This window comes from Heliconius melpomene, chromosome 4 (assembly GCF_056956725.1).
Source record: "Heliconius melpomene rosina isolate 202511_hmr_F chromosome 4, ASM5695672v1, whole genome shotgun sequence".
NCBI classification, from domain to species: domain Eukaryota; kingdom Metazoa; phylum Arthropoda; class Insecta; order Lepidoptera; family Nymphalidae; genus Heliconius; species Heliconius melpomene.
The window spans coordinates 5348734-5376500 of record NC_140392.1 but is presented as its reverse complement, the minus strand read 5'-3'; the positions used below and the strand labels follow the sequence as shown (position 1 = coordinate 5376500).

The 27767-nt window shown below is 32.4% G+C and overlaps 1 protein-coding gene across 1 annotated transcript; it reads right to left on the bottom strand.

The window, feature by feature from the left end:
* Positions 1-370: 370 nt before the first annotated feature.
* On the bottom strand, positions 371-23157 carry CrzR (corazonin receptor). Its single transcript, XM_085208295.1, has 6 exons — positions 22960-23157; positions 7447-8152; positions 6801-6984; positions 5570-5769; positions 4987-5108; positions 371-762 (listed from the first exon to the last, which is right to left on the bottom strand). The coding sequence occupies exons 2-6, from the start codon at positions 8107-8109 to the stop codon at positions 636-638; spliced, it is 1296 nt and encodes a 431-aa protein (XP_085064421.1). The 5' UTR covers positions 8110-8152; positions 22960-23157; the 3' UTR covers positions 371-635.
* Positions 23158-27767: the final 4610 nt, after the last annotated feature.

Sequence of the window (27767 nt, the reverse complement as noted above, 5' to 3'; positions counted from 1 at the left end):
CAGATTGTTAAATAAATAGATTAGACGACAGATTAGATAATTATTTCCAAACATTTCAATCGTAAATATAGAATACAAATTGGCAGGTTACAGAGCCTCATTTTATTGGAATCTGTAAATCTAATTGTCTGTTTCTAAGATAAAATTGAATAGGCCCATTTACTCGTTTCATTACCAAAATATTTACCATATTGAAATAAGGTTATAATAAAATCATTTACCTGTTAAAATTTTAATAAATTTCTCCCTTATTAATACAATAATTATGTTTGGAATAATTTTGTTTGATTAGGATCTTTGTAAGAGCTGTATTATAGTGTTTTAGTAATAAATTCAAAGTAATAGTACTTATAATTAAAAAAAAACAATTAAATTTAAAAATATATTTATTTGCAGTATTTCGTTAACATTTTCACGACAAGATTAATGTATTAATTCTATACTAAAGTAATATTTGGTTGAAGAAGAAAAACTTCCATACAATTCCCGTGTAGATACTATTTCAAACACTTTCTAATGACTAGTTTAATATCACTGAAGTTAGTTTTTCATAGTTTTCACTTAAACACTTCTATTAGTCACTAACACTTTTCTTCAGCAATATAGCCTTTATCGAGTCCAATATTACTGATAGGTTATAACAAACTTATGTTTTGACCATTGGAATATTTAGCAGATGATCTTAAAGATCGTATTGTGGTCAGTCGTACCGATGAAGTGTGGTCACGGCGCATTAATGATGCATGGCGACCACCGGATTCCCTGTAATATAAAATTAATTTATAGTATCGAGTTTAGGTTATTTGGAATTCGGTTTTGGTGGAATGAAATAGTTTTTATAAATAAATAAAATGTTTATATTTTTATTACTTTTTTTTAGCTTGTTGACTCAGTAACGCATCCATAATACATACAATTGAGCAGAGAGAACGTTAAGACACTCCGTTCTCCATTCTTCGTAATAATTTAAGACATTGCGATTTTAGTAGTGAAACTCGACCCCCTATATTGTCTACTAATAGAGCAGTAATTAAAATAATTTCTCCCCTCGAGTAGATATCGAAAAAGGATGAATTTAAAGTGCGAAACCTATTTATAATGTTTTTTTTAAATAAGTGTTTGTAGTTAGTAAAGTGTTGTGGAAAGGCTCCAATACGATCAAAATTAAGCTTTGTTTAAGAAATAAATATCTTTAAACACAGTATATTACTAGGTACTATTTGCAAGGGTTGCACAACCATTCATCAGTCCATTACGTGACTGTGTTAGAAAAAGGATTCAATTGGTTCCCTTGTAGTGACAATTCTACATCAATTTATTTTACGAAATTAACATTTATAAGAGACTACCTGAGAGATAAACAAAGAGATTAATCACTGCTCTCCGTAGAGAATAATAAATTAAGATGAATGTATACATACGCGTACAATTAAGACCTAATTCTATAAGAAAACAGATATTTCTAATTATATTATAGCGGTTGAGATATGATACCACTATTTAATATGATCTTATTTATTTTACACTAAATGAGTAAAATTAAAAATCCAAATTTTGTGGAGAAATTGTCCAAATTTATTTAACGCACAGATACGTGAAGAGAAAATAATCACAGAAGGAAATAAAGAAATTTAAATAAATACCAATAGAAAATACAAGCTAAACTAGCACGTAATAGCAAGAAGTTAAGGTTGAGAATTGAATGCAAGCTAAGAGAGCAATGGATACACAAGTGAATGTCGCAAGCGATTCTAGCCGACTCTTTAAACGTGGCGATGCTGGCTAGCAGCCTACGGCACGCATAACAAAAAACTCGGAACAGGTTTGAGTTGTTCCAATGCGCTGCGTGCGGATGATTTTAGTAAATGTAATAATATTAATTTAGAATAAATAATGTTCCCTACAGTACTCCCCCCCAGAGACCTGGTTAAGGGCGATAGTAGTCTGGAAACTTGACTCTTCTTCCGCTTCTTGTCCGCCTCTCAAGTGTCTGCTCCATGTCAGATTGAGAGATAGCCTTTGGTGCTGCTATTATCCTCTTTGATGCAGGAACGGCCTCTCGCGTAACATATGCGGGCTTGATCCTGTCCACACTAACGTTATTAGGCTTACCACATATGTCTATTTTGAAATATTTAGGAGTCCTCTTGAGAACCTTGTATGGGCCTGCATAAGGTGGTTCCAGTGGTTTGCGGACGTGGTCCTGCCGTAAAAAAACATGTGTTGCCTCTGCGAGGTCAGCTGGCATATAAAAAGGACCTGTCCTGTGCCATGACGTGGGCTTCGGTGAGAGTCGTGCCATACCAGCACGAAGACGAGCGACCAGATTTGTGCTATCTGCTGTCCTATAATCTTCCGAGGGTGCTAGAAATTGCCCTGGAAGTCGAAGGGGCTCCCCGTAGACCAGCTCAGCCGCTGAAGCCTGAATGTCATCCTTCCAGGCACTACGGATGCCCAGCAGCACTAACGGAAGTGCTTCTGTCCAGGTCGAAGAGGGATGGCACATGATAGCTGCCTTCAGCTGCCGATGGAGTCTCTCGATCAAGCCGTTGGAAGCTGGATGATACGAAGTAGTCGTAAAGTGATGTGCACCAACCATGGCTGATAGTGCCTTGAAGAGATGCGACTCGAATTGCCGACCCCTATCGGTTGTAATTCGAAGAGGGCAGCCAAATCTTGCTATCCAACCAGAGAGAAGAGCGGCAGCACAGGAATCAGCTGTGATGTCCTTAAGTGGGAATGCCTCAGGCCATCGTGTGAAACGGTCGATGACAGTAAGGCAATATCTGAAATCAGACGAAATAGTTAAAGGTCCGACGATGTCGAGGTGGATGTGTGCAAACCTCGATGTAGGAGTTGGAATTGAGGATAAGGGAGCAAGGGTATGACGGTGAACTTTGCTCTTTTGACAAAGTACACACTCTCGTGTCCACTCTCTACAGTCTTTGCGAATCCCTGGCCATACGAATCTCTGTGTAACCAGCCGCACTGTAGCTGTCCTACCAGGATGGCTCAAGCTGTGTAAAGTTTCAAAAACTTGTCGGCGAAACTTCTCAGTAATGAACGGGCGCGGAGAAGACATTGATACGTCACAGTATAACTTATGGTTAGAGTCTGGCAAATCTACCTTAGCCAGTTTTAACGATGAGCCTTTTTGAAGCAGACCTAGCAGTTCAGGATCAGTATCTTGAGCAAGTGCTAGAGCCTGGTAATCGATAGATCGACTCACCTCTTCCAGTCGTGACAGAGTATCAGCCACTACGTTCAAACGTCCTGGTAAGTAAAGACGGCCTGTAGGTAAAGGGCAGACGTTGGCCGCTACTTCCGGCTGCCCAGAGAGTTTTCCGACTCTCCGTAATTACATGGCTGCACACATTTTTTAGCATTTGAACCAAATTTAAAATGGTACCAACATTTTTGCTGGGTAGTCGACTTCCTGCGATGTCTGGAATGGCTCCGGGAACGCTCTTTCAATTTTGATGAGACCGAGTTGTGACGTACCTGGGTCGAGAGTTCCGATACCTGCTTGGTCAGGAGTTGGATCTGCTTGGCCATTTCTTCCAACATGGAGGATGCAGGGGGTGTGGCCATCGCAGATGTGCTTGCGACCTGTGTTGATGAGGGTGCTATCTCATGCACTTTGTCTGCCAGGTCAGCTAATTTTTCGATAGGCAGATCAGGCTGTGAAGCTATAACCGTTTGAATGTTTTGTGGTAACCTACTCGACCATAATGTTTTTAAAAAATCCTTGGGGACAGATGAACCCGCAAGATCTTGCATGTATCGCAGAAACTGTGATGGCTTGCGATCACCTAGCTGCTCGTGCCTCAGCAACTGCATCACTTTCTTTTCTTGAGACGCAGACAATCTTTTAATCAGTTGCGTTTTAAGAGTGATGTATTTATCCGTCTCGGGAGGAGAAATGATAATATCCTTCACCTCGACAGCAAATTGATTATCTAACTGAGCGGCAACGTAATAAAATTTTGTAGTATCACTTGTTATATTAGATAAAGCAAACTGACCTTCAATTTGTGAAAACCAAAGGGCTGGTTCTTCCGGCCAGAATGGTGGAATACGTACGCCAATTCTGCACACGTTGGATGTAGTCGCGTCCTCCATCTTGTATCAGAGGTCACTTGCCAAGGTCGTCAAAATGGCCTCCTGCCGTTTTAAATCTTCTTGCCAGCAGTAAACGTAGGTATTTATTGTAGTGCTCACCAATTTAGGGGTCACCAATATAGCGGTTGAGATATGATACCACTATTTAATATGATCTTATTTATTTTACACTAAATGAGTAAAATTAAAAATCCAAATTTTGTGGAGAAATTGTCCAAATTTATTTAACGCACAGATACGTGAAGAGAAAATAATCACAGAAGGAAATAAAGAAATTTAAATAAATACCAATAGAAAATACAAGCTAAACTAGCACGTAATAGCAAGAAGTTAAGGTTGAGAATTGAATGCAAGCTAAGAGAGCAATGGATACACAAGTGAATGTCGCAAGCGATTCTAGCCGACTCTTTAAACGTGGCGATGCTGGCTAGCAGCCTACGGCACGCATAACAAAAAACTCGGAACAGGTTTGAGTTGTTCCAATGCGCTGCGTGCGGATGATTTTAGTAAATGTAATAATATTAATTTAGAATAAATAATGTTCCCTACAATATCTTTATTTTGTAAACAATAATAAAAAAGATAAATTAAGTTTTATTACAAAATTGTAACCATCTTGGGATTTTACTGCCTTTTAAGTTTTCTAAGAATTTATTGATCTATATTATAATAATTTCTGTGAAGTACTATAACATTGTTAAGGAAGTCTGTGTAGCATGATAATGATAATGTGAAATTATTTATTCGTATATTCATTTTAGTATTTTAGTACCTTCAAAATGTTTCAAATAATAAAGTTATTTTAAATTAAATATGTGAGTGTAAGAATCAATATTTTAATTTTTAATAAATATTTTTAATTACCTGTCACTGTTCCTCGAGCGTTTTTTCTTTGGCCATAAATGAAAAGCACCGTAGATAACGGGGTTGACTAGACTATTTGACATTCCGAAGAAAAAAATTCCCGATAGTAGATCTTCACTTTGCTGCATGGAAAAATTTTATATGTTTTAAATATCTTTTCTAACCTTCCAAAATGTAGCAGGGTAGGCAAAGGGAGCCTAGTGTTAAGACACTCCGGTTCATAATATCTGCCGAATTCAGAAACTGATGCGTGTTGAATGGCGGCACTCAGCGCCGTGCTTTGCTTCGACGTCAGAGCAAGAAAATAAAAATTTCATATATTTAATTTCCTCAAGCGGAAATCGAACCTACTGTTTGAACCTACATTTACTTTCACGCACTTGTGCTTCTGCGCCACAAATGTCCTATAATGTAAGTATTAATATTTTATAATGTAAATATTGAAGTAAAAATGGCAGTAACGGAGCGAGGAAATGAATAGAATTTAATACAATAATAAAAAATACATTTTTTATTAAATTCATTCTTATCTTATAAAATCTATATATTTAGTAATATTAGTGCAACTAATACCTTTACTTACATCTTTATCGGGATTGAGGAAAGTAAAAATAATCATCATCACATAATAAGGTGTCCACCAAATGATGAAGGCAGTGACTATGACGATAGACATTCTCAGAGACTTCATTTTAGCTCTATCAATAAGTCTACGTCTGTTCATATCTGGAGTAAGATATTTTTCTGGTCTCGTAACTTCCGGTTGGAATACTTTCTCGCTTTCTGCAAAAATATTTTATTTTAGTATTTAAATTTAAAAATAAGCTTCACACTATATTCCACACGCAGCAGGGTAGACAGAGGGAACCTAGTGTAAAGTTCTGTTCCCTTATATCATTTGGAAATATTAAATATTTCAATAAATAATATTTCTTGTTTTAATTTTGTATCTACAACTAATTAACAAAATAAATACATTTTGTTTATATATTTATTTTATTTTTATTATTATACAAAATAAAACAACTGAAAATTTAATATTAGTCTTTCATTAAAGTCTTTCATTAAAATTTATTTCATCCTTTCTCAGTTAATAGGGCTAATAGAACTAACTATATCAAAAGCTCAAATTGTACTTGACAATAAATTGCAATGAGAAATATTATGTAATAAGAAACTCTATTACTGGAGCTTGAAAGCTATTTCATAGAGTTACATAATTAACACTCAGGAAAAGAAATCAAAATTTATTGTTCAATCTAAAAAAATATGGATAAAATAAATTATATAGCACACGTGATAGGGTAAGTAGAAGGAACCTGGGAACCTAGTCTTAATATACTCCATTCTCATTAAGAATGTTCTCCACGTTCCGTCGTATTTTCTAAGCATTACGTGCCTTGTTTCGAGCAAGAAAATGGAAATATAAAATATTTCATTCCTCTGAGCCCACAGCCGTCATATTTACAATCACACTCTTGTATGAACTGGCCACGACGGTCTCGATTTTTCTTATTACAAGTACACTATAGATATATAAAAATGAATACTTTTGTAATTTTGCGGGTGAAGCCGCGATCGGGATGCTAGTATTTAATATTTTCATTTCATCGCTCTATTAAGAAAGCAAAATCGTGGCATTGAATTCTGCCACTTAACACACAATGCACCCAAAATTCATTACAGAAGTGGAGAACGAAAGTATCTTAATGGGAACAGAGCGTCCCAATATTAGGTTCCCAGATTCCCTCTGCCTAACCAGCTTTGCGAAATACAGTGGAAACGTAAAAAAAATAAATCGAGTATATACTCACTTGCAATTGTTCTCACTGTAGATACGTAAGTCGAAACTAAAATGAGTAATGGAAGGATGAACATAAAAACAAGGGACAGCGTGGTGTATGCTTGTTCTTGCCATCTTTCAGTATAAAACCCATGAGTGACACATTGATAGAAGTCTTCAATGAAAGGTCCTTTAGCCAATCTAAACACTACTGTCTAAAACAAAGATATTTTTTTTATGAATTTTTATATTTCCAAGTTTTACTTACCTAAGTGTTATACGATCATTATTAATTCAGTGTAAAAAAATTAATTAAATCAGCTTCACGCTGTATCCCGCGCACAGCAGGGTAGGGAGAGGGAACCTCATGTTCAGACACTCTGTTCACAACTTTCTACCGAATTTCGGAGGTATTGCGTGTTGAGTGGCGGAATTCAACGCCGCGTTTTGCCTCGACACCAGAGCGAAAAAATTAAAATATAAATTTATATAAATATTTCCTTTCCTCGAGAACCTCTTCTCGATAGAACCCACAACCAGTTGATTTTGTTGTCATTTCATTGTTGATAGAATCAAATTTTAATTTCATTGCATATTCCATTAATATGATGTAATATTAAAATAACGAAAAACGATAAATTGAAGTGAAATTAAGAAAAATAAAAAGAAATACCAACCTGAGGTATACTTAATATGAAGCTTAGAACCCAAGCAATAATTACTAGTCTTCCATTCCTGGTTGCTGTTGCCATACTTTTCATTGGATATTTGACAGCTAACCATCTATCGACTCCAATTAAAACCAATACAAAAGTACTAAGATATAAGGCGAACATTTGTAGAAATTTAAACATCTTACAACCAACATTTCCCGCATACCATTGAACTGTGAAAGACCATCCAGCTTCCCCCAAAATACAGAACACTGTGACCAGTAAATCTGCTATGCTGAGTTGAAATATTAGGCTATATATCGCTGTCCACGATGGCCTTGCACGTCTTCGACAACGTTTTCCTCTCTGAACGCTCACCATCGTTGCGAAATTTCCAACAAACGACAAAATTGCCATAGCAGTTAGTACACTAGCTCTAATTATAGTATTTTTGGTTAATACAGGCGCATGTTCCAGGCACAGAACCTGGGTACCGTTTACAATAAAAGCATGGCTTGTTAACTCTTCACCCAATGTAGTGTTTATTAAATGTGCTTCCAAACATTTCTCTAAAGGCCACGTATTCACATTTGTTAAGATACCGGTAAATTCCCTTTGTAGTGTAAGCTCGCTTGGATTAAGAATTTGTACGTCATATAATGTGGTATTGTTGCCTACGCTCCCCATGTTTTGTCATACGTAGTTAAATTAAGCTAATTGTGTTTAAGATCTGTAACAATATATAATTAATTAATTATTAATTCTTACTAAAACAAATTATAAGTTAAATAAATAAGTAATATTTTTAAAATTGTTTTAAAAGTTAAAACAACGTAATGAATATAATTAGAATTTTAGATATAAATGTATACTAATTTTAATGCATAAATTTTAGCTTCGTTTGTGGGTTGAGCGTAGAGATATTTAATTGGGAAATGTTGTTTAAGATGTAGGGCATTGTGATTTCTTTGACAACTGAAAACAACCAGGAGACTGTATAATTTCATATATTATAATACAATATAATATTAAGTTTGAGGATGCAGTGGAACAGGGTTCGGCTATAAACGCGATGTTTAAGGGTTCGATTTCCTTTTCTCAATATTTTCATCTCCTTGCTCTGGTAGCGAGGCAAAGCGCAAGACACAATGACTCCAAAATTCGGCGGAAAGTGGGGAGCAGAATTGTCTTGACATTAGGTTCCCAGGTTCCCTCTAGGTACCCTTCTTTGTGCGGGATACAGCAAGAAACTAAAAAATAATAATTAAATGTTCGTAATTTTACTCGTAGATATCAAAGTGGCAATGCAAATATCTTTGTATTTTATAACACAAAATAAGTGAAACCTTTTACTATTTCAATACAACTTGAAATGTTACGTCGTATGCTTTGTATGAAATGAAACAAAACTGTAAATTTATTGTAGAATAAAATATTTCCAGTTTGTAAACTTTATATAAATAATAAAAAATAATTTCATTCAATCAAATTAAACTAAATTCAGCTAATAAAATATTTTAATATAGCAATAAATATATCATTCGTCGTTTAAGAATTATTTTCAATAGAATTTATTATATTCATCGCTTTCAAAAAGAAATATGTGGCTTCAAAAATTTAAAAATATTTGAACACAGACTATTGACAAATTAAACTTACAAATTTCTATTCATTTATATGGAATCAATAATTTAATTTATTTTTGAAAAACAAATATAATTTGCACAATTAATTTTATTCTTACTATTATTTTATTCTGCATCTGTATTTCACTGAGTTTTAAATTTCTAATTACTGGACGTTCCAACACTGTAGTCTAACTTTTGCCACTGTCGAAGCATAAGCTAAAAGCTAAACTATGAAATCTAAACTTCCCCTTTAGAATTGTATAATATAATATATCGTTATTATTCCATTGTGTAAATTTAAATAGCTTTAAAGCTTTTAAAATATACGAGCTAAAATTTTAATATTTTATATAATATACTAGTTTTCATACATTTTATGTATTGAGTAAATTTATTTATCAACGATGAAACTGTATCTTTCATGTTATTTATATTTTTTATTCCCTCTCTATCCTGCACACAGCAGGGTAGGCAGAGGGAATCTAGTGTTTATTGCAAAAATAAGAAACAGAATAAAATACAGTTCATGATAAATATGATTAAAAAATGTTTCATGTTTTAAGAAACGTATTTTACCAAATATACCTTCGTTATAAATTAAAACTTTTCGAATTTGTTTTGAATAAAACGTTGTATAATGAACAATTAGATACATTTATATTTTGAACTTAAAATACATTTATATTTTGAACTTTTATTAACATTAAGGAACCGATTTTTTATTACTTAAATCTCATTAGGATTCCATGTCAAATATTGTTTTATGCTCAGTTGATTTTGTAAGACCGTTCCTTATTTTCCTTGTAAAATATTATTATTTGTTGATCTTTCCTATCTAATTAATTTCGGTGTATATTATGAGGAATCTTATATAATATAAAACGTTTTAGCAATTTAAATAAAATTCCAGTGTTGCCATTTTGTGCAACCATGGCCTTGTAATGGTAGAGGATTCGATGGCCACTCGAATTTTATTAATTTTGCCATCCTAGTAAGCAAAGTCGAGTAAGTGACGCAGGGGCACAAAGGGGGACAAAATTTGGAATTAAATCTTCTAGTACAAGTGTGGTATCAGATGAAAGGGCTCTGGCTAAGTTAAGCTTCAATTTCAGAAAAGGCCTCCAAATTTTGTACGGAACCTCTGGTGGGTGAGTCCGACTCGCACTTGTCCGGTTTGTTTATATTCACGCATACTACGTACTATGTTTTATTTATAACATACAACTATATACATACAGTTAGTATTGATTACACAATCGTTAAACGATCCTCGTTTACGACAAGGAAAATATAGAATTTCGAAAACCACTCATTATATCGTCTAATGAAAATTATTATAATTTATATTATAAAAACATAAAATATGTTTACAAATTAATTATATTTTTAAAGTAACATATTATAAGTGGCACAAGGGTGTGACTGTAACGCGACGGTTGTGGGTTCGATCCCCACTCGAAGAATTAAAATATTTATTTACGTTTATATTTCCATTTCTTCGCTCTGGTGTCGAGGCAAATCGCGGCGTTGAGTTCTGCCGTTCAACATGCAATGCCTCCATAATTCGACAGAAAGTTTGGAACGGAGTGTCTTAACACTAGGTTCCCTCTGCCTACCCTGCTGTGTGCGGGATACATCTTGAAGCTGATTTATTTATGTTTACACATTAATTAAGTTTTTAACGAAACATATTGTGAACAAATGGTGTTAAGAATTAAAATTATACAAAAATACATTTTAAATAATAAGTTATTTGGCGTTTTAGTTTATATTTTAATTTCAAAGTTTACATTGACCTTTCAAGTTTCTTTGCTTTGCTTATGCTTTTGTTTAAATCTTGAAGCAACTGCTTGTGAAATGTTTCTTGATTTCTTATAGTAGTTACAAAATGAATATAAAAAAGTCGGAAATAGTCGGAACCTATAGGTCCACCAAAGTCCTTCAAGGAAATAAATCTTAACTATAAAATTTAGAGCTGTTTTTCGGGTAAAAAAATAATGATTTTGAAAGCAGTTTGGTAAAAGGTCAATCTTTAATGAAAATATTGAAAATGAAGTAATTAGATATTTTTTTTTATTAATAACTTCATAAATTATTAAGAAACACATTAATTAAAATCAACTTTTTATCGGCACTCTGTACTTGTTTGAACTTTCTAAGTCACAATCAATCTTATTTACAAACAATTAGAAGAACATTTATTTATCTCAAAAGTACTGAACGAGTAAATTTTCAGTTTGTTTACATGTTGGCTGAACTCAAGGCTAGAATTTAGCCTCATATTATTTTTTTTCCGTACATAGCAAATTCTTCTAAGAAAATAAACTTTTTAAATTAAAACTACCGCAATTCATTTCAAAACGAATTTCTAGAATAAATAATTTTAAATTTGTGTTTTTCAAGTGTCGTCCACTAAACAGCTGTGGCCGTGAAGGAACGGATGTGAACAAAAGCGAACAAACCTTTATAATATTTAATCATTATTTGTTCAAATGTATTTATTCAGTTTGTTGAAGCCGACACTTTTAATAATTACACTCTTTCATATACAAAAATTCTTTGGAAAACAATAATTATTACTCATTACATAGGAACGCTATTGAAATTCTAAATAGTTATTGTCTTTGAATATTTTTGAACTATCATTTAAGTTGTTGAGGCCTGTAGTGGAGCAAAGGCGACCTATGAATATAATCGCAACAGATTGTGGGTTCGATTCCCACTCCAAGCATTGCGGAATTCAACGCTTTGCCTCATTACTAGGGAAAATAAATTTCCTCAATTTGCTTTCAGTAAATAAAATATACAATCCAAATTAGGCATATATTTGTATACTCTATTAATAAATTATTATTTTCGCTTGTATATACAGATTTATATTTATTCTTCTTCTCATATATTTGAAGCGGGATCTAATGTAACAGTTTACTAGACTTAACACACAAATATAAACATATAAATAGTTTGGGCTTAAAATGTACTAGAGAATTGAATAAAATTCGAAAATTTTATTTCATTTACATTTTCTAAAAGTGGAAGGTACTACTGGGTCTGCAGGGAAATTGTAAAATATTTTCTAGTCTTAGCAAAACACTTCTGCACGACAAAAATAACTTGAATTTTGTTATTCTGCAACAAAATCGCTTAGCTTATGAAATCTATATCAATATTACAATTTAGAAGTTTGTTTCTTATCGTTTCATAAAAAGTTTATAAACAAAAATTATAAAGGTGTGTTAATATTGCATAAAATAAGATTTTAATATAATTTTTTTTTATTGGTAAGAAAGCTTGATTGAGCTTTCACGCTTCACGCTGTATCTTGAACACAGCACGGTAGGTAGAGGGAACTTAGTGTTAAGACACTCCGTTCTCCACTTTCTTCCGAATTCTGGAGGTATTGCGTGCTGAGATATTATTACTGTTTTACTATAAGTATAGATTACACATGTACCAAAACATATGTAGTTGATATCTCGTAAATCAGTATTGGGATAAGTAAATATTTGTGCTATAAATTGACCACAAACTCGGCACGTAAACTGAAACGCATTCGCTAAGTTTAGCTTTATCAGTTTCTCGTGGTTTACGTCTTTCAATGTTTTGGTGTAAAATTTCCCAATATATGTTGTATATAGTACTGTAGTCACATGCTGTAAACACGATGGGTTAAGGGTCGACTCCCACTCGACGAAATTAAATATTATCGTTTCCTCGTTCTGATAACGAGGCAAAGCGCGGCGTTTAGTTACGCAATGTCTCCAGAATGGGCGGAGAGTCTGGAACGGAAGTGTTTCAATGGAAACAGGGTCTCTTAACGCTTGAACTCCAAAGGTTTCTACCGAGGGGAGTAACTGAGAGGAAATGAACATATACATATATTAAATACCTATGTCCATTTTATCGAAGTAGAAATAAAACTCTTCCAATAACCCATCACGTCCAGTTAGATTCATCCTAATTGCACCACGACATTGTTTGTTTGACTTGAAATTTTCACATATTTTTTTATCCAGTTTTACTCTATTTAAGCTTTAGTAAAAAGCAGTAAATCAACAATTTTTATATTAAACTTACTTTAAAATAGCGTTAAAATAATAAATAGTTACACTACTATATAAAATCTATTTATAAAATTAACTGTAAATATGTATTTTATATATATTAAATATGACTCAGCATTGCAAATACTGCGAAATATCTCACAGATGTTTAAATAAAAGTTGACAAATAAAATGAAAATACAAGAATGTAAATTTCTTGGTTAAAAGAATAAATATTAACTACAATAAAACTATTTTAAACTTCAACACAAGTTGTATACTACTTGAAATTCGAAAAGTTTTTCATTATATTTTTCATATTATATCTTAGAAGTGGGTCAGAATAGTGATTACGTCATCGTGTACTACAGAGTAGAAGAGAAAAGTAGCATAGTTAACTCAAAAAGGCTATTACCGTAGAGTGAGAGCAAAGTCAATGATTTTGGAGGTGAGTGTACTGTGCTAAGGATCGTCTATTGTATTTTAAAGCTAAAATTGTAAAAACAATTTAAAAAAAATGATAATATAGCACCCGGTGAACGAAAAACGAAAAAAAATGTTTATAATATACTAGCGGGCGCGCGCAGCTTCGCTTGCGTAATTAGGGGTGAATTATTTTTAAGAGTCTAAATTTAAAATTTTATAATAATCGGTGGCGTTTTAAAGATTTTTCCGTACAAACTTTCAATCCCTTATTTGCACCCTTAGGGGGAGAATTCTAGAAAACGATGAAACACGTGTTCAATTAAATACTTTTAAAAATCTAAATTTCAAGTTTTATAAAAATCGGTGCCGATTTACATTTTTTTCCATACAAACTTTCAACCCCTATCTCATCCCTTTAGGGTTAAAATTTTTCAAAATCCCTTCTTAGTGGATGTCCAGATTACGAAAGTAAACATCTGACCGAATTTCACGTTTCCACCATCAGGGGTTAAGGCTGTGCGTGCGTCTTACCTCAGTCAGTGAGGACAAGTCCTTTTATATATATAGATAGATTATTACTAAAATTATGAATTTAATCATAAACATATTAGCACACAGCAAATTTCTATTTTTTTTTAGGTTTAAGCTGTATTCTGCAAGGTTCGCAGAAGGACCCAAGTGTCAAGACACTCCGTTCCCCATTTTTCACCATATTCTAGAGACAACGTGTTGAGTGGCGGAACTCATCGCCGCCTTTTGCTTCGTTACTAAAGCGAAAAAATGGAAAAGTCAAAGTCAAATAATAATAACATTTTTCACTAACGGATACGCCTACAGGTGCTTGTAGAGTTCTTTATCATATAAATTACGTTTTCTCAGATAATAAGATCTTGAAACTTAAGAAAATAACATGAGAACGATCTACTGCGCAACTATAACAAATGGGGGATCCTGTTAGCTATTATTTTATGATAATAAATGACATTTTGCGGTTTCATCGTACATACAATATCTTTATTTGAAAGGCAATTTTTGTTATAGGAACTTTACGCAAGTGCTATTTTTTAAAAAGTAAGACATTCATATCTAGCCTTAAAAATATCAACTTTATTAGTAAAAAATAACAGTCATCCATTCATCAGCCTTTTAAGGTCCACTGCTGGACATAGGCCTCCCCCGATGCTCCCCACTCAGTCTGGTCCTGCGCCCTAACAATAACAGTATCTATCTATATATATAAAATCAAAAGGTCACTCACTCATCACGAAATCTCAGAAACTAAATATGCTAGGAATGTCATATTTTGCATAGGAGTTACTTATAGGACGTAGGTGCTCGCTAAGACGGGAATTCGCAATATTCGACTTCTAAGGGGTTGTTTTTGGGGTCGAAAGTTTGTATGAAACTTCGTTACTACAGATGTTACGAGTCTCAAATTTTGCATAACGTCACTAGGACGTAGCCATGGAGACAGAAATTAATAATAACATAGTTCACGCGGGTGTAACCGCGAGCGGGCCGCTAGTCTACCTATATAATCATAAAATTGTGTCAATGTAGGTACTTAACTACTTACTACCTATGTATATAGGTAGTAAGTAGTTAAGTAGTACCTAGTTATTTTTTATGACTCATAGTTTCGGCGCGATATTATAATATGTAATTACTATTATAATAATAAACTTTACATATAACGATGATTTAAATATTTATAAAATTTATCAAAATATTTTTACTTCATACATTTTTAGTGGCACAGCGCCACAAGGGAGTGACTATAAACGCGACGTTTGTGTGTTCGATTCCCAGTGAAAGGAATTAATTTTTGGGATTGAATTTATTTATTAATATATTCATTTCTCCGTTCTGGTAATAAGGCAAAAGCGCGGCTTTGAGTTCCGATGCTCAACAACGACGTAATTAATGTGATACAACCATCACATACCATAGATAGAGTAAACTTGGGAACATAATGTTAACACACTCCGTTCCTGTTGAGATACTTCCGTTCCCTACTTTCCGCTGAATGCTAGAGGCATTGCGTGTTGTGTAACGTTACCTTGTTACCAGAGCGAGTGGAATTCCAACCAACTGTCGCGTAGTCGCTGGTACCTACTCCTGGCCTCATAAGTAATGTTTATAAAAAAATTAAAATTCATATTATTTATAAGTTACTCATTTGAGTCTCAAATTAACTCAAAACTGTAAAACGTAAAACGAATGGCAGTTTTACCCAATATGGACATAATGCCCGTGCATGCAGGTCCTCTGATATGGAGAGTAAAAACGCTATTAGCCTTATTCGCAGTTTTAACCGTAATTTAAAGTCTCTATTGCGGTAATAAAAAACTGTAGCACTCCTACATTATATTTTTCCTTAAAAGACTATAGGGTATTTATATCTGTAGATGCTATAGATATAAATACCCTATAGCCTATATTATTATAAAGCTAATTTAAGAAAAAAATAAATACCTAGATTTTTTATTCTTTTAATGATATTTTTTTACTTTACATAATAGGAGAACAGAAAGATGCTTTAAAGTAACTTTCATTTAATCCAAATTCAAAATTCAAATAGTGCAATTATTTATATCTAAATATTTGTGGAATATATTAAACTAGCGACCCTCTTGCGGCTTCGCTCGCTTTTACTACTGGATTATTCATATAATGTATTGATATTGTAACAACTTCTAAAGTACTTATTAAAATGAAAAACAGTAAAAGACAGTTTTGGTCTACATTAAATGGCCAACGTAACTAATATACTTATTTATATGCTGAGAGTAAGGGATAAGTGAAACTTGAGTAACATACAGCTGATGTGTCAACGGCTGGATGTGTCAACAATTAAATGCGTTTTTCTGTAAAACTATTCGCAATTTCGAAATAGTGTAAAAAGAAAATTTTATCTTCGTTTAACGTAGAAATTTAATAAAGTATTTTAAAGGATAAGGATTAATACCATTATGGAAAAATATCCCTCACAATAAAAAATATATTGAAATTATTATTTTTAGACAGAAAAATGATCACTACACGTTATTCTTAAAAGATACGAATATGCTCTCGCGGACTTTTTTGTAGATCTTGTTAAGAGGAATAATACTCCAGTACATTTTTTCATGTAGTACTTACCATTAAAGCAGCGCATGCGCGAAAGTGTATCAACGGGTAGGACTTTATACTCATTTATCGTATTTATGTTAATTCACATAAGAATGTACAAATAATAAACTATATATAAACCTTCTACGAAAAATACTCGACCTAATGGTGAAAACCGTATTAAAATCCGTTGGGTGGTTTAGAAGAAGAAGAGTTAGAAACAACAGACAGGCACGAAAAGCGACTTTGTTTTATAAGATATAGGATAGGATAGGATAAACCATTCACTCTAAACTGCATCTATCCATTTTTCGAGAGATACCGATAAAAAAATTTTTATAATTGCTATCAGTAATTATTATGTTTTCTGGACAATTTTACATTTTAAGGAAAAAATAACCATCTTCTAGTCTCCCTTTATGAGAAATGTACAGCGGAATAATACTATAAAGATATCTAATACAACGCTAATTATCAAGCAATTATTTTATCAACTGAAATAAGTAATTTTTTAGTGGGTACAAGATAAATTGCGTTCAGCACCCATATATTCTTTCTCAAATAATAATTAGGCAATTACAATCGTGAACAACAACCGGAGATTTTCTATATTTTATACCAATTAGACGTATTTTTACTTTTTACAGGTTACAAAAAAAACATTTTGAAACTTCTTCCTTATCTTTATACAAAGTTTAAAGCTAAGGATTATAAATCCTTGTCCGTAAAAGTTAATAACATTTAATTGCTAAGAGATTAGTCCTGAATCCTGACGTCTACTAAATGGCTTAGACAATCAAGCAAATTAAAATTTAAATATTGAAATAGCTATAGAGATCTGCTCTAAACTTTAATTTGCTTAATTACATACATTATTTTATGATATTATTTTTATTATTTATCTTATCTTTATTTTTTTACTTAATCAAAATAATATTATGAAAAAGCAGATTTTTCATGTATCTACTATATTTTACCTAAAGTGGTATATTAAATGCAAACTTAAATTTGAAAACATCCGGTGTTTCTTAACGACAATAAAACACAAATTTTATTATCATTACAGCAGAAACTACTTAATTTTTTTTAAGAAAAGAAATACATAATTCTTAAATTACATCTGTAGTACCCCAATGCTATTTAAGCCACGTACTAAATTGTCGAAAATTTGAATAATTACTAATTTTGTACGCAAACGTCTAAAATAACAGCAATGTAACAGCGGGCGTATCTAATCAATTTACTTTGTTTACTAATTATTATTTTCTCAGGGTCAAAACAAAGTAATGTTCTATTAAAAACAAGTTTTAGTAGGTAAATGGAGAGAAAAAAAAACATTAATAAAAATTACAAAAAAATAACACTGTAAACTTAATGACTGAGTTGTTAAAGTTTTTTTGTACAACCATTTTGTCGCAATTACCGGCATCGTAGCTTTTGTAATACAAATTACTGACTAATTTACATATATAATAATACTTCTAAAAAAAATATCTATTGATGTATATAAATATCACACTTTTTTTAAAGCAAAAGCGAGACGTTTAGTTCCGCCAATCAACACACAATGCCGAGACTTCGGTAAAAATGGAGAACGGAGTGTCTTCACACTAGGTTTAGTGTGGAACTAACAAACACATTTTTTTTATTTAAACGTATTGTTCCGGAGATTACCACATTCAACCAAACAAACTCTCCAACTTTATAATATTAGTAGAGGTATGACAATGACTGTTTTAAAATATTCAAATATCATTTTAATAAGCAATAGATATCAAAGCTTTGATTCTTAGTGCCCAATCCATACCTATATTATAAATTCGAAAGTAACTCTGTCTGTCTGTCTGTCTTGTACGCAATCAGGCCCAAACCGCTAATTTAATTGTGATAAAATACTCATATAGAGATACTTGAGGGTCTCGGGATGGACATAGGATACTTTTTTTTCTCATATTTGTAATACTTTTGAATAAATATCAATATATTAAAATACTTATTAATTTGACATGGAATTTATTTCGCCATGTTTATAACAACCGCCGTTGCTAAGCAACGATTAGCAAAGATTGTTGTTAGAAAACATCACCCAAAATGAGCTTGCTTAACGCATCTCTCTATTAAAACCTGAAAATAATTTCATAAATATATTTAATAAATATTCGTATAGTTCAAGCGGGCGTAGCCGCGTTCAGGTCCACTAGTACCAATATAATTATGATTTACGACCACACTGACCTCACTAAACGTAATAAGTAACTGGATATATAATAATATATTTTTGGTTATAACAAGTCACTAGAGTAAACGAATCTTGTAAAAAAATATGTACATATTTCAAATACTTTATGTATATATACATACTAGCGGCCCGCTCGCGGCTTCGCCTGCGTGAACTACGTTATTATTAATTTCTGTCTCCATGACTACCTACGTCATATAAGTGACGTCCATGCAAAATTTGAGACTCCTAAGCATTTGTAGTAACGAAGTTTCATACAAACTTTCAACCCCAAAAAAACCCCTTAGAAGTCGAATATTGTAAATTCCCGTCTTAGCGAGCACCTACGTCCTATAAGTAACTCCTATGCAAAATTTGAGATTCCTTGCACACGTAGTTTCTGAGATTTCGTGATGAGTGAGTGACCTTTCGATTTTATATATATAGATAAGACGTAGGTAGGTAGTCAGTTCAGTTCTCCTATATCTGTATAATATAAATGGAAGTCTTAATTCTATTTACCACCCTATATAGCAGAGAAGACTGCGCGAGACGAAAACCTGTGTTAAACCACTCCGTTCTCTAATAAGACACATCCATGACTCACTTTGCCAAATTGTTGAGGTATTGTGTGTTGAATAGAATAACACTTTTGCTTAGCTACCAGAACGAATCCCCTAATGGAAATCGAACCCATAACCATCATGTATAACGTCAATCCTGCAGTGGTGCCTCTACAGTACCACAGCCAAAAAAAATCTTTAAAAAAGAAACAAATATCTAAAAGCAGTAGATTAATAGATCTTGTATTCGAAAACAAATTAAGTCGAATCACTTACAAGATTAAGTTCGTGTATGGGGAAGCATTAAAAATTGATTCGAGCGAAATTAACATATTTCGCTTCATTTATTCATAACATAAACAAGAACGATATTAGTCTTTTTGGCATATACTGGCAAAAAAGACAAAACCATTTTTTTCTTTTTGTTGTAAAGTATATTTTTATTTTAAACGTAACAAGTTTTTTAAAAGAAAAAAATATCCAAACCTTTTTATACAATCCTTGTTATTATGTTAAAATATCACCTTCACTTTTTAATTTGCATATTGCTAATAATTCAATTTTGAAATTGATTAATTTTATGATTTATATACTCGAAATGTTATACTATAGATACACATATAAATTGAACTTGTTTTTTTTCTATACAAATCTACCGCGTTCGATGAGGTTTAAATAAAACAGAGAGAACTTTGTCTCTATCTCTTTGTCTCTCTTTGTATCTATTTTCCATAGGATGTCTAATGGGGTCCTATAACTTTTCTTTCCGAACTTGAGGTTAATGCTGTTACCCCGACACCGCACCGCTTGGGTAGAAAAAGGGAGCTCTATCTCTGAGGAATTGCAAGCACTACGTGACTGCTTGAAAGGATATCGTCGGCGGCAAGGAGTCTCAAGAGACTCAAACCTAGGCTTACGGCTGTCAATCTGCTTGACATGACGGGGTTCAATGGCTTATGGTCAATTTAGAAATAATGTATGTTGAATGACATATATTAAGGCCATTGAGGAGCAGTGGGGCAGCAACTAACTGTAAACGCAAAGGTTGTGGGTTTGGTCTCCACGTGGAAAAAATATTCAAAAGCAATGCTCTTTTCTGGGGGGGGGGGGGGCGAGTTCTGGCACATATTTCCACCACAAAACGCACTACCTTGAATTAGGGTAACAAACAGAGAACAGAGTGTTTTGACACTTTGTCCTCTCCCTCGTCCTGGCTATATCCTTACGTCCTAATGCTACATTTTTTTGTTTTACTCTGTATCCTGTACTTAGGAGGGTAGTAAGAGGGTTAAGGCACTTATTGTTAAGACAGCCGATCCTTCTCTACCATTATCCACAAACAACGAATTGGCATTGCATTCTGAGTAGACAAACTCAACGGCGCGCTTTACCTCGCTACCTAGAATATTAAACAATTATAACAATTAAATATTACACTCCCCCCATTTGGGAATTGACCCCACACTTGTCACGCTTACACTCACACGCTTGTGTTCTTACGCCACGATATTATTTTATTTTACTAAACAATGTAAATATTATTTTTCTCAAATATTAAGTTTATATTAAAATTTTGAATGAGCAAAAACCCACGCTTCCCGTACACGCTTTCCAACAAGGGAATTGTGGTATCTGTATGGAATTTATTTCCATATAATATTGTCCATCTACCTTCTCTGGGGCTTTGTTATTAGTTTGCAAACAATGAGTCTGTTTCAAATAAAAGCTATAGACTTTATGAATGTATGTATGGCCGTAGTATTTAGTTATATTACTTTTTAGTTTACAGGTATAAAGAAAACTATTTTGTATTTGACCAATTGTTTGAATATATAAAAAAGTATTGCAATATATATAAAATGATATATCTCTAAAAGGAGAATTGGCAGACCAAAACGGAGATGGCGAGACGAGCTGGACCATTATAAGTCTGACTGGTGCTCAATAGCGCGAAATAGACCAGAATGGAAGAAGTGGAGAGAGGCCTTTGTCCAACAATGGGATGATGCAGGCTAGAGAAAAAAAATATGAAAAATAATAAAATTATGTTCAATTAAATAAAACGTAAAATATAACATTTTGCAAAGGTATTTTATAGTTCTTTAAATATAACAGTATGAAAGTGATATCAGCTATCTTAGATATTTTTAAAGTGTAAAATAATAAGCATTTTTTTTTTTCAAGCAATTAAATACAAGAATATTTTGTAATTATCAATCAAAGTAAAATAAATTAGATTCAAAATATTTTTTTGTTTTTTTTATTGGCAAATAATTTACCACTGGCTTACTAATGTTATAAACTGCCTTAGACCTGAGAAGAGGCATAAGAAACTAAGCGGGACTTTTTTAAAATAAATTATTTGTAAATTTCAACCGTATCGTAAATGATTTAGGTTTTCTAAAAAAGGATGATATTTTGATTGAGCGAAGATTGAGCGGGGGGATTTGATTTGATTGACTAAAATATTTTTCCAATATAAATACTGGCTTTTCTAAAAATCATGGTATAGTGAGTTTTGTTTTCCAATTATTTTTTATAGAATACGTTGGATTATAATACGTGTTGAAAAAATAATATTTTAAGTGGAATAGAATTAGAGTATTTGAATTGTGTTAACTTTTTATAATTATAACTAAAACATTTATAAAAATAAACTGATATTCCCCGCCTAATAGTAAGCCATCTTTCTATTATATATATAAAAAAAAAAAAAATAATAATAATACAGTCGAATTGATAACCTCCTTCTTTTTGAAGTCGGTTAAAAAAAGGTAGAAGTGTTTTTTTAAATTATATAAAGGTGGGAGTGTTTTATTAAAGTGAAATCAATAAAATCGTAGATGTTATATTATAAAATATATAAAACCTTCCAATAGTATTATTTGTTTTTGTCTAATGACAGTGAGCAAAACACAGGGGGTTGGTAAAGGAATTTTAAATTCTAGAGCTTTATAAATAATTCGAACGTAAATTACGTCTTAAATATTTCATTTATAAAATACTATACAAATAAATAAGATCTAAAATGTATAAAACTTGAGCCCAGTCGTAGAGCGGGGTCGCAATCGTGTCAATGTAAATACGACAGATTGTAGGTTCGATTCCCAGTCGAGGAAATGAAATATTTAATATTTTCATTTTGTCGCTCCAGTATCACAATGGAGGCATGGGCGGAAAGTAGAGAGCAGAGTATCTTGACACTACACTTCGTCTGCCTACCCTGCTGCATGTAGGATAATTAAAAAAAAATAGTTTTAAATATAATTAAATTCATAAAATATTTACACATCAAGTTTTATTAATGAATATCACATTTTGTTTACGACAGAAGTGTTCATGTTTTGCGTATTTGACAGGAAAGAGCCATCCTTTATAAATAGAACATTTAGTTAATGGAAAAAGATATAAATTTCTATTACTTATAAGTAAAAAAACATGGAAAAGGGAAATTATAAATTATTTTTTTTATGAATTATGTACGAGTACAATACCTTTTTACACAAGCCAATCCATTTGTATATAATTACGAAACCAAAAGTACTTACATTATTTTAAAAAGTAGCAAAAATCCTTTGAAAAACTATTAAAAAAAAAATTTTTACACTTTTTTTAATTAAAAACACAGATCCATAGTTTTTTCTTCTATCATAGATAACTAGTCGTTTTATATTATTTATATTTACTAAAGCATTGTTGAAATTAACTTATCGACTCTACGAGACCTACAGACACGACGCACCTCTCCCGACACTCGAAAACGACTGCCAAATATTTTGCTAGTACTCGTATGCTCAGAATTTGTATACTAAATTTTAATTTTAACAATATCCAAAAACTAGTATAAGCTAAAGATTTCAGTGATTTTTAAGATAATACAATATTTATAAAAAAATATTCATAGATTTCTTTCTAATGTATTTTTAAGTTACCTACATTAGTAAAAGAATGTTGACATTATAACTATAATAAAATAAAATGATATCATAATCGTAAATGATTAATTAAAATATGAACTTTTAAGAATTTAAAAATTTAAATTTGATTTCACCCTCAAAATTACGTATCGTCCAGGAGAAGTCTCTCGGGAGGAGACTATTAGCAACAGAATTTTGATGCGATGAAAGTTTGTTTCCTTAGCACCGACTGGGATATTTGCTCTTGTTTGACAGTTTTCATAAATAAACCAATTTAATTTGAATGGTTATTATTTAAATGTCCAAATAGTTTAATAAGCTAGAGTTAAAATCTAATAATCTCTAAAGATATAACTGTCTTAATCTATCATAATTAATTGCATTATTACCACGAAGAGGCACAAGCGTGTCAATATAAACGCGACCGATTGTGGGTTCGATTGCCAGTCGAGGAAATAAAATATTGAATATTCTTATTTCTTCGCTCTGGAGTCCAGGTAAAGCGCAACGTTAAGTTTCGTCTCTTAATACGCAATTCTTCCAAAATTCGGTGGAAAGTGAGGAGCGGAGTGTCTCAACACTAGGCTCCCTCTGCTTACTCAGCTGCATGCGTGAAGGTGATATGAAAGACATATCACTGTGTTCCTGGACCACTATCTAGGAATTTATCATTTCAGACAAGTAAACAATAATAATGATGCAAATATATTCAGCTTTCAATTATTTACGAAGGAAAACCTTTTCCCAGTGATTCAAAGTGTCTTATTCAATAACAATATATTACATCTTATTTCTTGAAAATCAACACTCAGCACCTCTCTTGGGAGGAAACGAATAAAGCTCAAAGGGCTATTTCTCCTTTTGTTTTGTATGACTTGTCCTAAAAGATATTTTTAATTTTAAAAATGATCTATGGGCAATCACGTAATTCTTAAGTTATTCTATTATTAGCAAAAGTTATAGAAAATATCGAACATATCAATACAGCTTATGTTACCTACAGATAAGTAACAAATGTATATATAAACAATAAACAACAAGAGATTTGGCAAAATTCCATCTCCTATTTACCAAAGTAGCTTTGGAAATATCAAAAGGTATTAGAAATTTATACAAAGAAAATAATAAGTAATAATAAGTGGATCAGTCGGGGTGCCGAGGCATAAGGGCGTGACTATAAAAGCTACAGGTTTTGGGTTCGATTCCCACATGAGGTAATTAAGTTCTGGTAACGAGGCAATGCGTGGTGTTGAGTTCTGCCACTGCCATTTATCACGCAATGCTTCCAGAATTCGCCGTAAAGTCTGGAACGGAAGAGTCTTAATGGACTGGAATGGACGTGCAGACAGCGTAAAGCAAAAAAATAATAATATATAAAATATTATTCCGAGTATATAAAACCTCATAGTCTTATAGAAAGTGGGATGCAAGTGCCTTGCTATATCAGTTCCTGGAGTGAGACCTCCCGGACGCCCAAGGAAACGCTGGTTGGATGTCGTGAGGCAGGACATGAGAGACAATGGTCTAACCACCGAGGAGGCAAAAGATCGTTCAAAGTGGAGTAGGTTAAGTAGGAAGGCAGACCCTGGTAATAACCGGGATTAATGGCAGGAGGAAGAAGAGTCTTATAGAAAGTGGTGGTTGGACACGCGTTGGTCATGGGTTCGATTCCACCAAAGATCAAGGCACTAGTAATAAATAAACTGGTACTATAGAAGTGCTAGTACAATTTATGCTTTACAGTCATACGTCTATATATGTACATTTGGTAGGTATATTGACATTAGATAAGATAAGATAACATTTATTTACTGCAATTTAATTTCAATGCAGTTCCCAGTAGAGGATTTCAGCGAAATATTATAAAAAACTGTGTGCGGAAAAGCGGTGTGGTTTTTTTTATTGTTAAATGTGATTCATTTTACATATATAATTTTGTTTTGTAAATGTTGAAAGAAAAGAACGACTTGTTTTTGCTGAATAATCTTTCTCTCTTTTTTTAAATATAAATATAATTTTGGTTGTGGATTTTTATTGGAGAGTAGGAATTATTTTCATTCTCTTAGTTTATAGTGAGAAGTTAAATTCCAATAAAAAAACTAAAAAGTTTTTACGAAATTTCTTAGAAACTAATCAAAATAAATACTTAAATTGCCTGCGATGTAGACAGAATTTAAAAAGAAATATAATAAAAAGCTTCCTAGTTATTTTTGTATACATTTTAATTTTCTATCGCAAAGAGTGATTTATTTTGTTTGACTTAGTTAATTAAAATTATTTTCTGAAATGAAAATTATTATAGACATTTATTTCTAGTTGCAATACCAGTTCTATAAATAACATGTTAAGTAATAGAGTAGTTATAAGTTTTTAAATTAATTCAATACATTTTATCGCTTTTTTATATTCTTTTCTATTTGCATGTTATTTAAAAAATTAAATTAAAATCAGCTTCACGCTGTATCCCGCACGCAGCAGGGTAGGCAGAGGGAACCTAGTGTTACGACACTTCGTTCCCCACTTTCCGCTGAATTCTGGAGGCATTGCGTGTTGAGTGGCGGAACTTAACGCCGCGCTTTGACCGCCTCGACACCAGAGCGAAGATATGAAAATATGAATTTAAATAAATATTTCATTTCTTCGAGTGGGGATTGAACCCGCAACCAGTCGAGTTTACAGTCACACACTTGTGCCCCTGCGCCATGACTGGCCTCATTTATTGAATTGGATTAATTTCATAATACTTCAAAATATTTTTATAACATTTCAACTATACTTTTTATAATATTCGACACAAATCGTAGAACAGAGTGACAGAATAATTGGTTTTCTGTCAAAAAAATCCATTGTGATATATATATTGAAAATTGGCCATTTTATTTAATTCTCATTGAGATTCTATTGGTATTGAACAGGATTACGGCAAAGCTTTTTCTTTTATAGAATTAAGAGGTTGGATTTAGATTTCTCTCATGGACTTAATGTAACGAATTCCTTTTGTTTACCATCATATGAATTTTATAGATCGTATTTTCATGTCATTTTTTGAAATGAGGAAACGATGAGGAACGAACGAATCGATTTTTAGTAAACGTGGAAACTTATTATAAGCATTAGATTGTCTTAAAAATATTTTATACCCCTACAAAAAACCAGTGATCTGAAAAATCTGTTTTACAGTTAAAGAGAAAGTACCGACTGTTTTTACTCATGGCCGATGGAAGATTTTATCAGGTTTTTTCTAAGTATTTGCTTACTTTTTAGAGTTTTTTAGTTTCAGGGTTGTTTTAATTTTGTAAATATATACTACGAGTAATACTACTTGGTACCTTTATTATTATTATTTTGATTAAAAGAGATATTTTTATTATTTTAAATAGTTACCACCAAGTTAAAATTATCTGTTATATGGCGAAACTAAACGCTGCGCCTTGTCTTGTTACCAGGGCGAGGAAATTACAAGTATTTAATAACCCACAACTGTCACATTTACATGCTCATCCAATGCTGTACCACTCCGTACTCAATGTTCTTTATATTAAACAGATTATCTAATTACAGATCAGTTGGTTCATTATTCTAACTCAGAGATAAATCTCGTCTTGTAAATATCAATAAATATTTACTATTTACATTAACTAAGACAAATCGCGGCGTTAAGTTCCATCAATTAACACAATGTGTCGAATGCATGTACAGATAGCCAACGGAATAATTCGATACTAGATTATTCACCCTGACGTATGGAATCACGCTGTATCCCGCCCATACCAGCAAAGGCAGAGAAAACTTGGCCACCGAGTGTTAAAACACTCTTATCTCTTTAATCCATCTTAACTTTCACAACACGTTGAATTAAATATTAAGTAGAAAAAATCTCAAACCCAAATAGAAAAGTTTACAAACTTTTGTGATTTATTAGATAAAAGTTGAAACACTGGAGTCTTTGCGTAAAATATGCAAATAAAGCTGAAAGGTAAATGTATTTTGCGCAATTGGCTTTTATTTTTTTTTATTTTATGTCGTGAGCTGCAAAATCGAGTGGTTTTTTTTTTTTTTTTTTTTTTTTTTTTTATTTTAAAAAACTACATCCACGGGCTCATAGTTGCCCGTGCCTTTTTTTATTTTAAGAAAGTTTTTTTTTTTAATGTGGCGTACTTAATTTTGGGACAATTTAAACTGTACTTATATCTAGAGCTTATACTAGAGGGGTTGGATGAGACCCCTACCGACAATTTTTTTTTTTTTTTTTTTTAATTTTAAAAATATATATTATAATTATTAGAGAAATTATTAGAATAAAAATTATAATTATTTTGTATAATTATTATAGTCTTTTGTATAATTATTATGTATATAGGTGTGGAATTTTAGATTTGGCCTGGCTTATGCAGAACGCCTTCCTTAAGTTTTTGGATCAGTGTCTCTATCACCCTATC